General features: G+C 40.1%; 1 protein-coding gene and 1 long non-coding RNA gene across 2 annotated transcripts in view; one reads left to right on the plus strand and one right to left on the minus strand.

Moving 5' to 3' along the window:
- LOC146689624 (uncharacterized) overlaps window positions 1-13,160 on the plus strand; it is a 60,928-nt gene that overhangs the window by 35,434 nt on the left and 12,334 nt on the right. The window lies entirely within an intron of this gene.
- The window catches only part of snd1 (staphylococcal nuclease and tudor domain containing 1), a 176,276-nt gene continuing 170,201 nt past the window's right edge, over window positions 7,086-13,160 (minus strand). Inside the window, exons 23-24 of the mRNA XM_085437009.1 lie at window positions 10,803-10,847; window positions 7,086-8,124 (exon numbers count right to left, since the gene is read on the minus strand). Of these exons, the coding sequence (XP_085293135.1) occupies window positions 8,059-8,124; window positions 10,803-10,847 (111 nt within the window). The 3' untranslated portion in view covers window positions 7,086-8,058. The remainder of the gene's footprint in view (window positions 8,125-10,802; window positions 10,848-13,160) is intronic.

The raw sequence follows: 13,160 nt of genomic DNA on the forward strand, positions 1-13,160 counted from the left end.
TCCATTTCATTGTAATTCTCACTGACCCTTTATGCACAGCTTGTCCTGAAATCATGAATGCTGCTTTTAGATACCGACCACTAATTAACACTGCTACTACCTCCCAATAACTGCAGTATCCCTTTTGGCAATGTGTGTAGCACTGTGTGATGTGTTAACAAAGTGTCATTCATAACTGCCAGACAGACAGGAGAAGCCCTTACAGAGTGGATCCCATGCCTAAAATTATAAATACATCCACGAAGAGCTGTCTGAATGTGAGCTGGCCAGTGCGGTGATGGCTGCCAGCCTGAAGGGACTAAAGCAGGTGAATACCGGATACCAAACTGGACCACTGGAGGACAAGAGGGCAGGACGTGAGCGGGTGTTACTCTGAGATAAGGAAAGGCAGGGAAGCAGTGCAATATTTTTAGCGAGGGGAGGCATAAAATTAGGTGGCATGAACAGTAAATTAACAGTTCGGAAGATTAAATGAAATCAAATGAAGTTCAGATTTTAGATTCCAGCTTGTTAAAAGAGGAGTCTTAAAAGAAGCTAATGTTGTAAAGCAGTCCATCATTGGGGTGATGCATGAGCTATTTCATGTGTTTGGCATCATGTCCCCAATTCCTTACTCTCTTCCTATTTGTCTCCATTGTTGTTTTCCTTTACATGTCTCTTCTTTCTTTGCTTGCTTTCGATTCCTTTCTTCCTTCTTTCTCCTGCTTTGTGAATTATTAAGATTTATTTTCTCCTCAGACCCCTCAGAGGAAAACATGTCTTTGGTTCATAAAAAAAACATATTTCCTCTACTGTTGCTTTTTGTTCACATCAAATCATTGATTTCTTTTGTGTCTTTCCGGCACTGTTGTTGTGCGCACGCGGCGAGATCACAGGAAGAACATTATTTGCCTGATTGAGAAAGGACCTCTGTGATGCCTGCTTTTCTCTTACAAATACCTTCAAAAACAAGGCAACATTTCATGGTTTAATTGGTGTTGAGACACTTCTGATTCGGCTGCCTCAGATGCTGTGGAAGACGCCGTATAATCGACATTTCTAAGCAAACAATTTGCTGACAACAGTTCTCTGTAATCTGGCTGCTACGTCCGCTGGGCGTAGTTTCAACTATGACAGCTTTACAAACAGAGAGGAGATGAAATCAGAGGGCTTAACTTACAACTCAAACAGACAACCACTTTTCATATCGTGCACGGTCGCTTTCTTTGCTTTCCTTTTCTTCTTTAGCACGTGGCCCGGTTGCTATCTCATCAGCTCTGAGAGGCAAACCAATCAGGCACATGGGGAGACAAAGTATAAAGGACGATGAATAGTTTGTGACAAAAAAAGACAGAGAAAGGACGTGGATGTAAAAGACAAAGACATCATACCGAGTCCACGAGTCAGCTCACAGCACAGACAGGATTCTTAATTGCCCTTAGAGCATATTTCTCATCCCAACTTGTGGTAATTGGACATGAACACCAGTGATAAATTGCCTGGGCCATCTTTGATTTGGTGGCTGCTGACTGCTATGTAGCACCTTGAAATTATAACTGGCATCCAGAGGGGAGAAATGCTGGCAGCACTTTTTATTTGTACCAGCCTCAGCTTTCAATTCCACACATATATTCGAAACCGTTTAACACTTCGGTGTATGCGCTTTCTAACAGATACAATACAGTGTTTACTCATGAATAGTAATTCACGCCTTCGGTTCTTACATGTAAAGTAAAAACTTAAACCGTGTGTCAGAAAGAGCCATATAAAATAAAAGTACCGCTGCCATGTCTAATTGAAAAACATATCTTCCAGGCTGGAGGTGTGTCTTAAAAACACAATTTGAATGTTGAGTAGGCAAACTTCTATTATTGTCGCCCTCTTTCAAAGCAGTTCGGTCACTCCGTCAGAGTTTTTAATCTCAAGAAGAAAACAGCCAAGCCGGTTTGTTCCCACCGCAGTTGTTTTTCATTCTAAAAGCCATCTGAAATTAAACTGCATATTGTTTTTCTGCTACAGCATACGTATCTGCTCTGTAAATCATATGCCCCGAGTCCAAAGTTACACACTTATATATAATAATTTTCAGGTCAATGATTACTCAGCCTCTCTTTGCATTAACTTGTGAGAATGCTTTAATACTTTTTGGGTTTTTTATAGCCAGTAAAGCAGCTATATGTAAAGCAATGACATCATCATTTTTGTTACAGCCAGATGCTCACACAACCTAAAACAGGGGTCGGCAACCTTTTTGATGATGTGCCATATAATTGCATTAGCAATAAATTTAATAACGCTCTACACACTATATAGAACAACTTTACAGAATTATATTTGTTCGCAGATGTTGGCAGCTGTCAGCGAATAGTTATCAGCTATTTTGAAACAAAAAAAATGAACTGTACAACAGAAAATGCAAATGCTATTTATGGTCTCCTCACAACAATTAAAACAAACGCTGTTGTGACAGTGATGTACAGTCTTGTTGGTATATGTATGATTTCTATACATTTTACATCAGATAAAAACTTTGGTTGTAAGATTCATATAATTATTTAATAAAAGCGAGACATTTTAAATGAGAATAAGACAGAAAAGTATTTCTTTGTGCCCCCCTTTCCCTGTTAATGCCCTACCTGGCCCCCCTGGCAAAACTTTGCTAGACCCGCCCCTGCACAGTTACCAGCTGAAAAGGATCCTGGTGTTATTTGTCTCTCAGAAACAGTTCATAACTTCCCTTCAACTAATTCATGTGACCTAAAAGGTAAACCTGTTTCTCCATCACCTGTTCAGCTCTGATGATTCAGTAAGAACATCTCCTGGTTTCATCTTCATGTTTCCCTCTCACCAGGATATCCAAACCGATATCATGACCAGCAGCTTTACAGCTGTGGCTCCAGCAAACATCAGCTGATACTAGAAATTAATATGAAATAAATTCTAACAACAGCTGATCAAGCTTAAATGTGCTGCTGTTGTTTAGAGCGACATCCGCTGGGTTCTTCTTGCAGCAACTCAGTTCTTTTAGATACATAAAGATGAGCTGCTGAAGCTCAATGCAGCCAAAGCGTGCAGATGAGCATCTCTGAATGCACAACAGGTCAAAGTGCAAACAGCAGAAGACCACACAGTGAGCAGCTTTTAAATGCCACAGCCTACACCAGCAGCTTTATGACCACGGAGAACCCGTGTTCTAACGACTGCTTTCAGCAGGATAACAACTTTTCTTGAACTTACAGTCACAGGATCACAATCGAAAACAGCACCTTTGGGATGTGATGGAACAGGAGATTCATGTCCTGGAAGGAAATGCAACAAATCTGCAGCAACTGTGTGATTCTATCATGTAAATATGAACCAAAATCTCTCAGGAATCTGTCTCATGAAGAATTAAAGCGTTTATGAAGGGGAAAGCCGTCCAACCCAGTGCTAGCAAATGAGCAGTGAGTCGAGGTTTCATACTACACCTCGACAAACAAATGTATCATGAATGTGTCTCTTCAGCCAGTACAGATTTAATCAGCACAGATGTTTTCTTTTTCTACTTATCCATGATCCCCTGCCTAGGCTTCTGCCCGTCAAAAATGTGCCTCTTCAAAGACTCAGTCAAAAATATTTTCTAGCATTTGCCTTTTATTAATAAACTCTAGCAGTAATAATACATTCTTTAAAAACGTGTGACGTTTTTGGCTGCAGAAACGGACAAGTGGGATTTCATTTGGACTAAAGGACTGGCTTTTTATTGAGCAGCAGCGATGGTCTGCTTGCCTGTCTGTGCTGCCTATGTTATCTATTTCTGTGATGCAGTAGGTGGGAATAGCAGACCATCAGGACAATCGGTGACACTTGGGCCCAGTGTTTCCTCAGCTCCCTCCCTTGCTTAATCTGTGTTTTCTTTGTGCTATCCAACATCTCGCTCGTCACTAATCCACACTCGCAGCGCCTCGCCACTGACTCAGAATCTCAAGATATTTTCCTTCCCTTTGTGTGCCTTTCCATGGCTTTTCAGCCAGGTCATGACACAGTGATTCAAGCTTTTTCTAGCGCTGGGAATAATGTGGCCGCTTGTTTTGTGAGTTATTTAAACACTAAAATCTGCCCTGAAAATAAATTCCTATGAAATTCAGTGAAAGTGTTGATTTAAAGAGAGCGATGAGGTTTTTTTCTTATGCAGGTCTGGATGCACTTCTTTTAATGACAAACAGAGCTGTCATTAAAAACTTGTAAACCGAAGCCCACTGGAAATCAAGTGTCTGCTTCACAGTTTTCAGTGTGTTAAATACCTATTTTGTCAGGGTGACTGACCTGCTAATGCAAAGCGCTGCTGAATTCTTATTATTGCAGTATCCTTGTTAGGTTTGCTCTTCGGGAAATAGGCTTTAAACCATATGTATGGTGATTTGAGGAGGCAATGATGTGGTTTATGTAAGATTTGGCAAAGCATGAGTGCTTTATGATTAACAGTCATTTAATGTGGAGTAGAGCATTTATTTATATGGCAGGCTACATTAAATGTTTATGGGCACTGTATTATAGACCCTTTATATTATTTTTTGTCAAGTTGCAGGCAAAAGCTGATAAAGATAACCTCAAGAAAAAAGATCAAAAACAAAGAAGAGTCAGATGAGTATTTCAGGGAGTTTACCGCACAACAACCTCCAGGATTGACAGAGAATTCGCCGAAAAAGGAAAAGAAATTCTGCGTGTGACAGGTGTCTGAGTGGTTCAACCTGCTGCTGATGGTGTCCAACCATGAGGTATACCGACTATTATTTCAATTGTCTATGTTTATATATGCTTTTACAATTTCACTGACTTATTAATGTGGTTTCAAATAATTACGTTGGCATATTTACACTCAAGACCTGTTGTTTTAAGTCCTTTTAAGCATCCTAATCCGTACGTGGAAACTTTAGATGAAAAGAAATGGTTTTCTTCCTTGTGTTGGATTAAAACTGCTGAACTATTGTTACCCGATTATGTGCACATTGATAGCGGTGTTTTTATATTTTTTGGTCTTTCATTTAAGAGATAATAATGATAATATTTGTATTTTTTTCCTTTAGATAATTTTTGTCCGTTTACTTCATGTAACTGTTAATAAGCACACTTTTATTTATTTATTTTGATATTCTTTACCGAAACAGAGTTAATTTAATAAGGGGAATGTAATTTTCTATTTAATTAGTGCCATATATTAGGCATTCTTTAAGTGCATGTGTAATTAATCATTTTAGCTGTTTAGCTCCTAGTAATGAAAGACTAGCTCGCAAGCGCCCCCAGCTGAATGGCAGCTACAGTTATGTGCAATAGGATTAAAAGGGAGTGGAATGACTGCACTGTTTGTGGAAGCCACAAAGGCAGGGTCCCCTTAAAGATCCAGAGCTAAAACTATGAGTCAGGCAAAGACTTACACTGTTAAGAGTCCCGCAATAAAAATAAAAAAGACTATATGGAGCTGAAAATTAATATAATGGATCTACTTTTATAGAAACCTCTGCCTCAGCAAAGATATCAAGTGTTACCTTCATTTCCCATTTAACTCAGACAATTCACCTTTGAACTGATTTTTATTTTATATTTATTTTCAACAGAAGCAGAATATTGTTAAGAGTTTAGTGTCTAGGCTCAGAGCTCATCACTCCCAGCAGATACTTTAGTGACTGATGAGTAAGTACCCCCCCTCCTGTCATTTTTTCAGTGTAACAGTCTCCAAACCATAGATCTTGCTGGCCCCTGTTATTTTACTGCTACCTCTACTTGTGGCTTCCCTGTTATATCCGTCTCGTCTTCATTCGCATGTTTTTTCTCTTGGTTCTGACCTTTCTTCTCTCTCCAGAGCATACCTCCACCTTCTCCCTGCAGGTCAAATGTCACCTGTAAACATCATTATCCACAGTCACTCCTGCCTGACCTAATCTGTCAGTCTGTAGCTTAACTTCATCCATCTCTTCTCCACTCTGTCTTCCATACATCTCCTGCACCACCCTCACATACTTCTCTGCCACTCCGGACTTCCTCATACAGTTTGGGTCTTGGCAGCTCATCATATGCTTTCTCTAGATCCACAAACACACCTTTCTGCTTCTCCATCAACTCTCTCAAAGCAAGCATGACATCTGTAGTGCAGTTTCTCAGCACAAAGCTATGCTGCTGCTCTCTTTTTTAACTAGTTTTATTAGCGCTTTCTTGTTGTGAAGAGACAGACAGCGCTAACCACCCTGATATGCTACTAATTTAACTCAAGTAAAACAACAATTTAGAGGTTTTAGTCAATTTTGGTCACATCTGACAAAACACCATGCCTGACGAGGCTTAGACGGACGTTTATTGGAACATATTGGGTAAACTCTTTGTCTAAATTCTGCCCCTGACAAACACCCTCCATGTTCAATAATGAAGAAGACTAAAAATAATGAAAGTAACATAAAACATTTTAAAAGGATAAAAAAAAAAAATTACTTTGGCCTTGATTGTAGATAAATCTTCAAATTGGACTGTTGTCGCAAAGAGGCTACAAATTCTCTTCCAATACAGATATATTTTGTTTCAGCCAATGGGATGGATCCAATCCAGTGCACGAAAAGGTTTTAGTTTAAAAATTATTTTTGAGAATTGTTTTTTGTTTTTAAACGGGCAGGAAACACTTCAAACCTGTACTTTAAAAAAAATCACTTCATGTAAATTCAGTAGCTGTGCTTCTGCACGACTTACATAAACTTTAAACTTTTAAGTGGAAACAGTTGATTTTACAGCCCGTTTGTTAGCAGTAGCTGAGCAGGAAGTGATACATTTGAAAGATTTTGGAGGTGAATGTTAAACAAGTTCAAGCTTAGACAAATTAGCATCGCTAATTGCAAATTTTGTGGTTAAAAAAAGAAATTAAAAAAACCCCAAACTGTCAAGCTTTTAGTGAAAGACCTTTGCTGGATTGTGGTGTTTTACAGGAAACAAAACCTTTTATCTGCATTGAAGTGCTCTTAAATTTTGGCACAAGTGTTTCATAAAAAAAACCTGAAATCCTGAGCTTTATGTCTAAAGGACTTTGTTTCAGGTTGCATTTTCGCATTCTTTCATTTTTATTTGAGGAAAACATAACAAAAACCCACGTTTAATTTGCTTATTTTTTATTCATCAGATTTTTAATAGAATGCAAAGGTCCATTATGTGGAAACAAATTCAAACACTGTATCTGCCATGGCATACAGAGACAGGAAGAGAAGAGACTGCCAGAGACAGGATCATTACCGTTATCAGAATGTAAACTTTACAGAAGAAGAGATGATAAAATGCCACGTGAAGGCATCGATATTTACTGGTCATAAAAGTGTGACAGTGAATAAACGACGAAACACTCCCCACAAAAACATCTGCAAATGTCATAATCACACAGATATACACTGAAGACAAAAATAATTCATCCTTTTTTTTTTTTGTTTGTTTGTTTTTTTCTTTTCAAGTCTGTGTGGCTTCACCTACAGCACTTTTCTAAAACAAAGCAATATACACCTTTCAACATATCCTCACATTTACAAGAAATTCATTAGGGAAGCATTTGTTGCTTAAAAAAACAAAGATTAAAAAAATTGAGCTTTTTCCTGCGAAACAGACGTTCCCTTCCGAGTAAAGAGGAAAGCAGGGCTTGGGCTAGAGTGTCAGAGAGCAAAGTCGATGACTGGCTGAAACACATACGTAGGCATCACTTATTATCATTCACACAGGTACTGCTGAGAGGATAGTGTGGCAAATAACGGACCGGCAATAGTGCAGGCGCTGATTAGGGAAACTAAAGGACGAAAGGAAAGTGATTCTTGCATGATAATTATTTTTTTCTTATAGCTTTGCTAGCATGCTCTATATGGAGCTACTGGGGCTAGCAGGAGGACAAGATGTAAGAGAAGAAGAAAAGCCAGATGGGAGGGTTGAAATGCTAAATATGAGGGAAGAGTGAGTCGCGAGCTTGTTGTTTAGTTCGTCTTCTGTCCAAAGCATCACTTGCCGTCCACGTTGGTCTTTGGAATGGTGTTTAATGGATGGTCTGTTCTCTTTTTTGTGCATCTTCTTTTATCTTTCCTTTCTTTAACGGCTGTAACCAAACTCGTCTGCGTCGTCGGCACGGAAGTCTCCATAGCGCCAAATGTTGAGCTGATGGGAGGACAGAGACAGATCTCATTGACCATACTGACACAGATAACTGCACAATGTGGTGAAAATGCCCCATTGCTTTGAATGGAACTTCCAATAACCTCTCCAGCACATTGCATGTTAAATGGACAAGAAAAAAGAAAAAGAAGCTAAAGGGAAGAGAGAGCTACAGTGCAACACACAGAGAGAGCTCAGTGCTTTCACAGACCAGTGCGAAGAGCCAGCATCATCATCATCTCCATCACCATTTAATCGGACCTGCGTATCCAGGAGGTTCGCAGTGCCTCAAACGCCACCACGTCTATTACTTCTCCTATTCCATTACACTGACAATCCTGCACTGCCCCATAAACCATCTCGTTTGCCTGAATGTCGGCTTTACCGCGACGTGGTTGGCAAAGAGTGTGCGCACTTTGGAACAGCACCCAGTTAGTTACTGCCTTTTTAAAAGCCGTAGAAGCCGTCCGGTCTGGAGGTGTTTGTGTGTATATGCGCAGGTCTGCTGTCTGGGATGCTCCTTTTATGGCTCTCAGAAGCATGCGCGTTCAGCTGTTAATGCTGTGATTCATACCTAATTACTGTGCTAATTAGCAGTAGTTATTAGGATGAATGAAATGAATGAAGCCGTTTCCCCGTTTCGCACTCCGCTGCCTTTTTTTCCTGCTCCTCCCTGACACCCTGAAAACATGGCAGTAACTCCGATTGTGATTACAGTCAATTCCACCTCTGACTGACTCATTGTCTGGACATGCTGTATAACCGCCGGGTAGCTAAAGCGGCACAGGAGGGACTGATTCTTTTAGAATGTAGAGCCATCATGCTTTACAAGAGTAAACAAAGCGACATCCAAGTGTCTATTGCATGCTCCTGGGGCTCTTGTGAAAGGCTTTTTCTTTTTTGTACTGTCAAAGTCTCCAGGTTTCAGCCCTTGTCAACAGGACTTATCTGAACAGACCTTTATTACTCCTCTATTATTTTTACATAATGTCTTTTTTTTGTTACTCCTCAACATAAAGACCATAACCATAAATGTGTCCAATTGTTCACATCTCTGTCCTGCTACTAAAAATCAGTTTATTTTTCTTTTAAAGGATGGCCCCGTAGAGCCGTGTTTGACAAGTGAAAGGTTGATGGTTCAAGTCAAGCTAAAGACACTAATCCCCTTTGCGGTTGTGTCAGGAAGGGCATCTGTTGAAAAACGTGCGGCGCTAACCGCTGGGACGACCCCTTGTCACAAGAGACGAGGTTCAAGTGGCTTCTATTTATTTATGTTTTAAAGGATCAGGATTCAGATTTCCTGAAGAAGTTGGGTAATGTAGTTTAAACTCTTTAATCCTTAAAAATAACTTACTAGGAGAAACCATAGAAGCTCTTTTCTGAATATTTCAGGCCTGCTTATAGAACAAAATGACCCAGTGCGCTTCAGAGATTAGTGACGGTGGTCTCCGCCTGTGCAAACTGTCCAAATAATCGTCAAACCACATATATCTTTGATGTGCTGATATATATGCATTAAGGTACAGGGCAGGTCATCACTCTTATGGAGGAACGAGTCATATATAGTGCACTGGTGACTTTTAAAAGCAGCAGGATGAATATGTTTTAGTTCATTATTGCCAAAAAAAGGCAATGACTTTCTAGTTTCTTGTGCATATTTATGATATCATCAGTACATAGATGCTTTTGGAATGGAGGAAGTAGAAACTTCAGTAGAAAAGGAACCTTTGAGCGTATACAGCACTTGACCTAGACACAAGTGTGGCAATTTGGACATGTTATGAAGTCTAAACATCAGCTGTGTAAGGGGGGAAAAAAACACAACACAACAAAACACAGAAATGAACCATCAATGGTCTCCAGGCTTTATATGTGAAGGAGGAAGTTCAATATGATGTTCACTCTAAGTGAAAATCCCATTTCCACTCACTACCTAAGGAACCCCACACACAGTGAAGCGATGTATAGAGAAAAAGAAATTGAAACAGTATTACGAGAAAGTAAACAATGGCACTCACAGTGCGTCTGGAGAGCTGGACTCTCGCAGCCCTCCCCGTCCATCTGTGCTACACATAGCGCGAGATAGCACTACACATTAAATTGTAACCCCCCACCAACTAGTCCCTAGAACTCTCTGGTCTGAAAGCACTTATTGTTTTTACATTTCCTGGGTTCCTTTCCAATCTTTTGCTGCCAGTTTCACTTGGCTGGCCGCACAGTTTACTGGTCACAGAATAAATACATTTGCGGCGGATTGTTATGTCAAAACTCCGACTCGACTCATTCCAACATGAGAGCCCAGTGTGCTAGACCCTAAATCCTATTCATTCCTTCCTCACTATCCCCACTGCACTCTTTTGCACAAATCCCCACCCCCTACTTTCAAAGAACGGACCTGCACAGACTGTGGGCAGCAGTCCATATGGGACAATGCGGACTGCCAATGTAATGTGTGACATCTTGAGAAAGAGAAAAAGCAGCGAGGAGAGGATACACTTTCTCTCTGATAGTTTCCAAGGGAGAGTAATTAGTGTTGTAATGTATTCTTGTTTTGGCATCAGTAGATTTCTCAAAGAGGCAGACAAACTACAGGAGGAGGCGACGGAAAAGTGGAAAAAAAAAAGGAAAAAGAAATAGAAAACGACAGACAATAAGATGGTGGCTGGGATGAAGTGACTTACCCTGGCACTCTTGGCAGATTCTTGACTGTTCAGGTACTCTGTCACCTGAGGCAGAAAGAGACAAGTCATTAGCATATCACATCCCTGCGTCACCCGTCGGATTTTAAAGGATTAAGGTGAATCAATGCATCCTTTCAACCTGTTCTGCCCCTGAGACATTTCTTTTACCTGCATACATGGAAATTTACAAGTTGTTTTTTTTTTTTTTGCACAAAGTTCACTTTTTATAAAGAAGGGTACTCGCTCACCCTCCCCTTCAGCACTAGATGGAAGGAGCGCAATGTTCTCTGAAGATCAACGAGATCGAAACAACACGCAGACACAAAGTGGTTATGCTACTGCGGGCGATGCAGATCACACAAACATGCAAAGGAAGCACACGGAGCTCCCGACGTCATGTTCCAGTGCAACGCTTTCTGTAACTGAGTTAATCCACCAATGGGAGTGGTATCACTTCATGCTAAGTCACTCAAGATAAGAGTGACTCTCATACTCATGCCTTCCAGCCTTGGGCCAACACGTCGATGGTGTGCAGAAGATTTTTTTTTTTAAACAAGTGCATTTGTAAGACACCTTCAAGGTGTTCTCCTTTGGTGTTTTTTTCCTCTTTTTGTACAAAACCAGTTGTCTTGTTTTTGTTTTGTTTTTACAGTAAGGTTGTGGAACAGTGAAAACTAACAAGGAAAGAGTCAGCTATGAGCAGTACTGTATAGCTAACTATAGCAACTGTTTGCTAAACAAAAAGCATTGTAACGGATACTGTAGGTGCTGTGCAATTAATCAGCTACAACTATAAAAACAACACTGCACGGCACTTTGTAACGACAGCCTCACTCACTGACTCTCCGATAGGCTCCGGCAGGTTTAGTTGAATCGAGCTTTTTCTCAACCAGAAGCGCAAAATCAGTTCAGCTAATTAGAAACATACAATAGTGTAAAAAGGAACCGAAGATACAGATCTGCTGTTTTCTTTAAAAAAAAAAAAAAAAGATGAAAAGGTATCAAGTAATCATAATTATTTGTTATCTCAACTTAGAGCCAAGAGATAACATTGAATCAACTTGTAAATAGCAAATACAGCCAACCTGATGTTTATTCACCAAAGGCTATGCAACAATGAACTATCAAAGTCTGCAAATGAACTTAAATGCTAAAACCCGATGCCTTAAAAAGCGGAATTAAGCTATGACATTATGGTAAAGCAACTGAGTCTAGGCTAGAAACTTGAGCATGTGCCATCTCAGGGTGTATTTTTTTGATAAAATCTTTAAATCTAAACTTTCTAATCTGTGATAAATAAAACCAATATGAAATAAAAACAAAGAGTACAAGTTTAAAGTATTATTCAAGCTGTAAAGTCCCCAGATAGTTCTGCCACATACTGTATATAGAAACTCTTTCCACGCTATCCATTTGCTCAATAGAAGTGCTGCTTTAAAAACATCTACTCAAAGGTAATATGCACATGTTGAGAGTATGGAGAGGATTATACAGGAGTTGGAGGAGAGAAGAGCAAACCAATGTGCAGTGTTGAGCATATTGACTGCTTCTGCTAGAACAGCCATTTAGCCTCATTGAATGAACCAGTGATGAGTCATTGGGGGGGGGGGGGGGGGAATAGAGAGCCAGTTTGCTTAGGTGGGTACAGTGTAAGTGGATGTTTGGACCTTGAAAAGCTCAAGCAACAGACCCCTGGAACGAGATGTCCTCCACCACTCACAATATTGGATAAAATTATGCACGAGGTACACAAACACAAATAAGAGGTTGCACCACATCTACCGAATAAGCACTATCTGTACGATGCATGCATGAATTTGTTCATTCCTGTCTTTTCTGACATAGTGGCAGACATAACCATGACAGTAAAAAGAAAACAACTTAAATGAAAGAACACAAAGAAATCAAAAGTCAATTGAAAGAGAAGTCATTGTATTTCCACATAAAAGACTCCGTTTTTCAGCATGTTTTGAAGGCGATTATAAGAGCAGAAGAGCTGGTTGGCACATACACATCTAGAACAAGGATGCCAGATGTTAAAACAGTCGAGTGTGGATGAGGCTCTGGAGTTTAATTGCTTAGCTAGCTTGTGCACATAGGTTGATTTGATAGCTGCGCTGCATATGGCACAGCCAAGATAACAGACCTGTCTGTCTGTGTGAGCGCGTGCACATGTAAGTGAGCGGCTGAGGAAAGTGCTGTGGCTGCACAAGTCATCCGTCAAAGCCAGCTAAAGGAGAGATTTTTTTTGTTTTTGGAAGGCATTGGGATCTGGCATCTTGGTCCCATCAGGCAGATGTCACCATATGGAAGACCCAGCCGAAGATATTTCACAGACACAAAAGGCCAGTGATGCCA

The sequence above is a fragment of the Copadichromis virginalis genome, linkage group LG17 (assembly GCF_057382275.1).
Source record: "Copadichromis virginalis isolate Kocher_CV1m ecotype Utaka linkage group LG17, C_Virginalis_male_GT1.1, whole genome shotgun sequence".
In the NCBI taxonomy this organism is placed as follows: Eukaryota; Metazoa; Chordata; class Actinopteri; order Cichliformes; family Cichlidae; genus Copadichromis; species Copadichromis virginalis.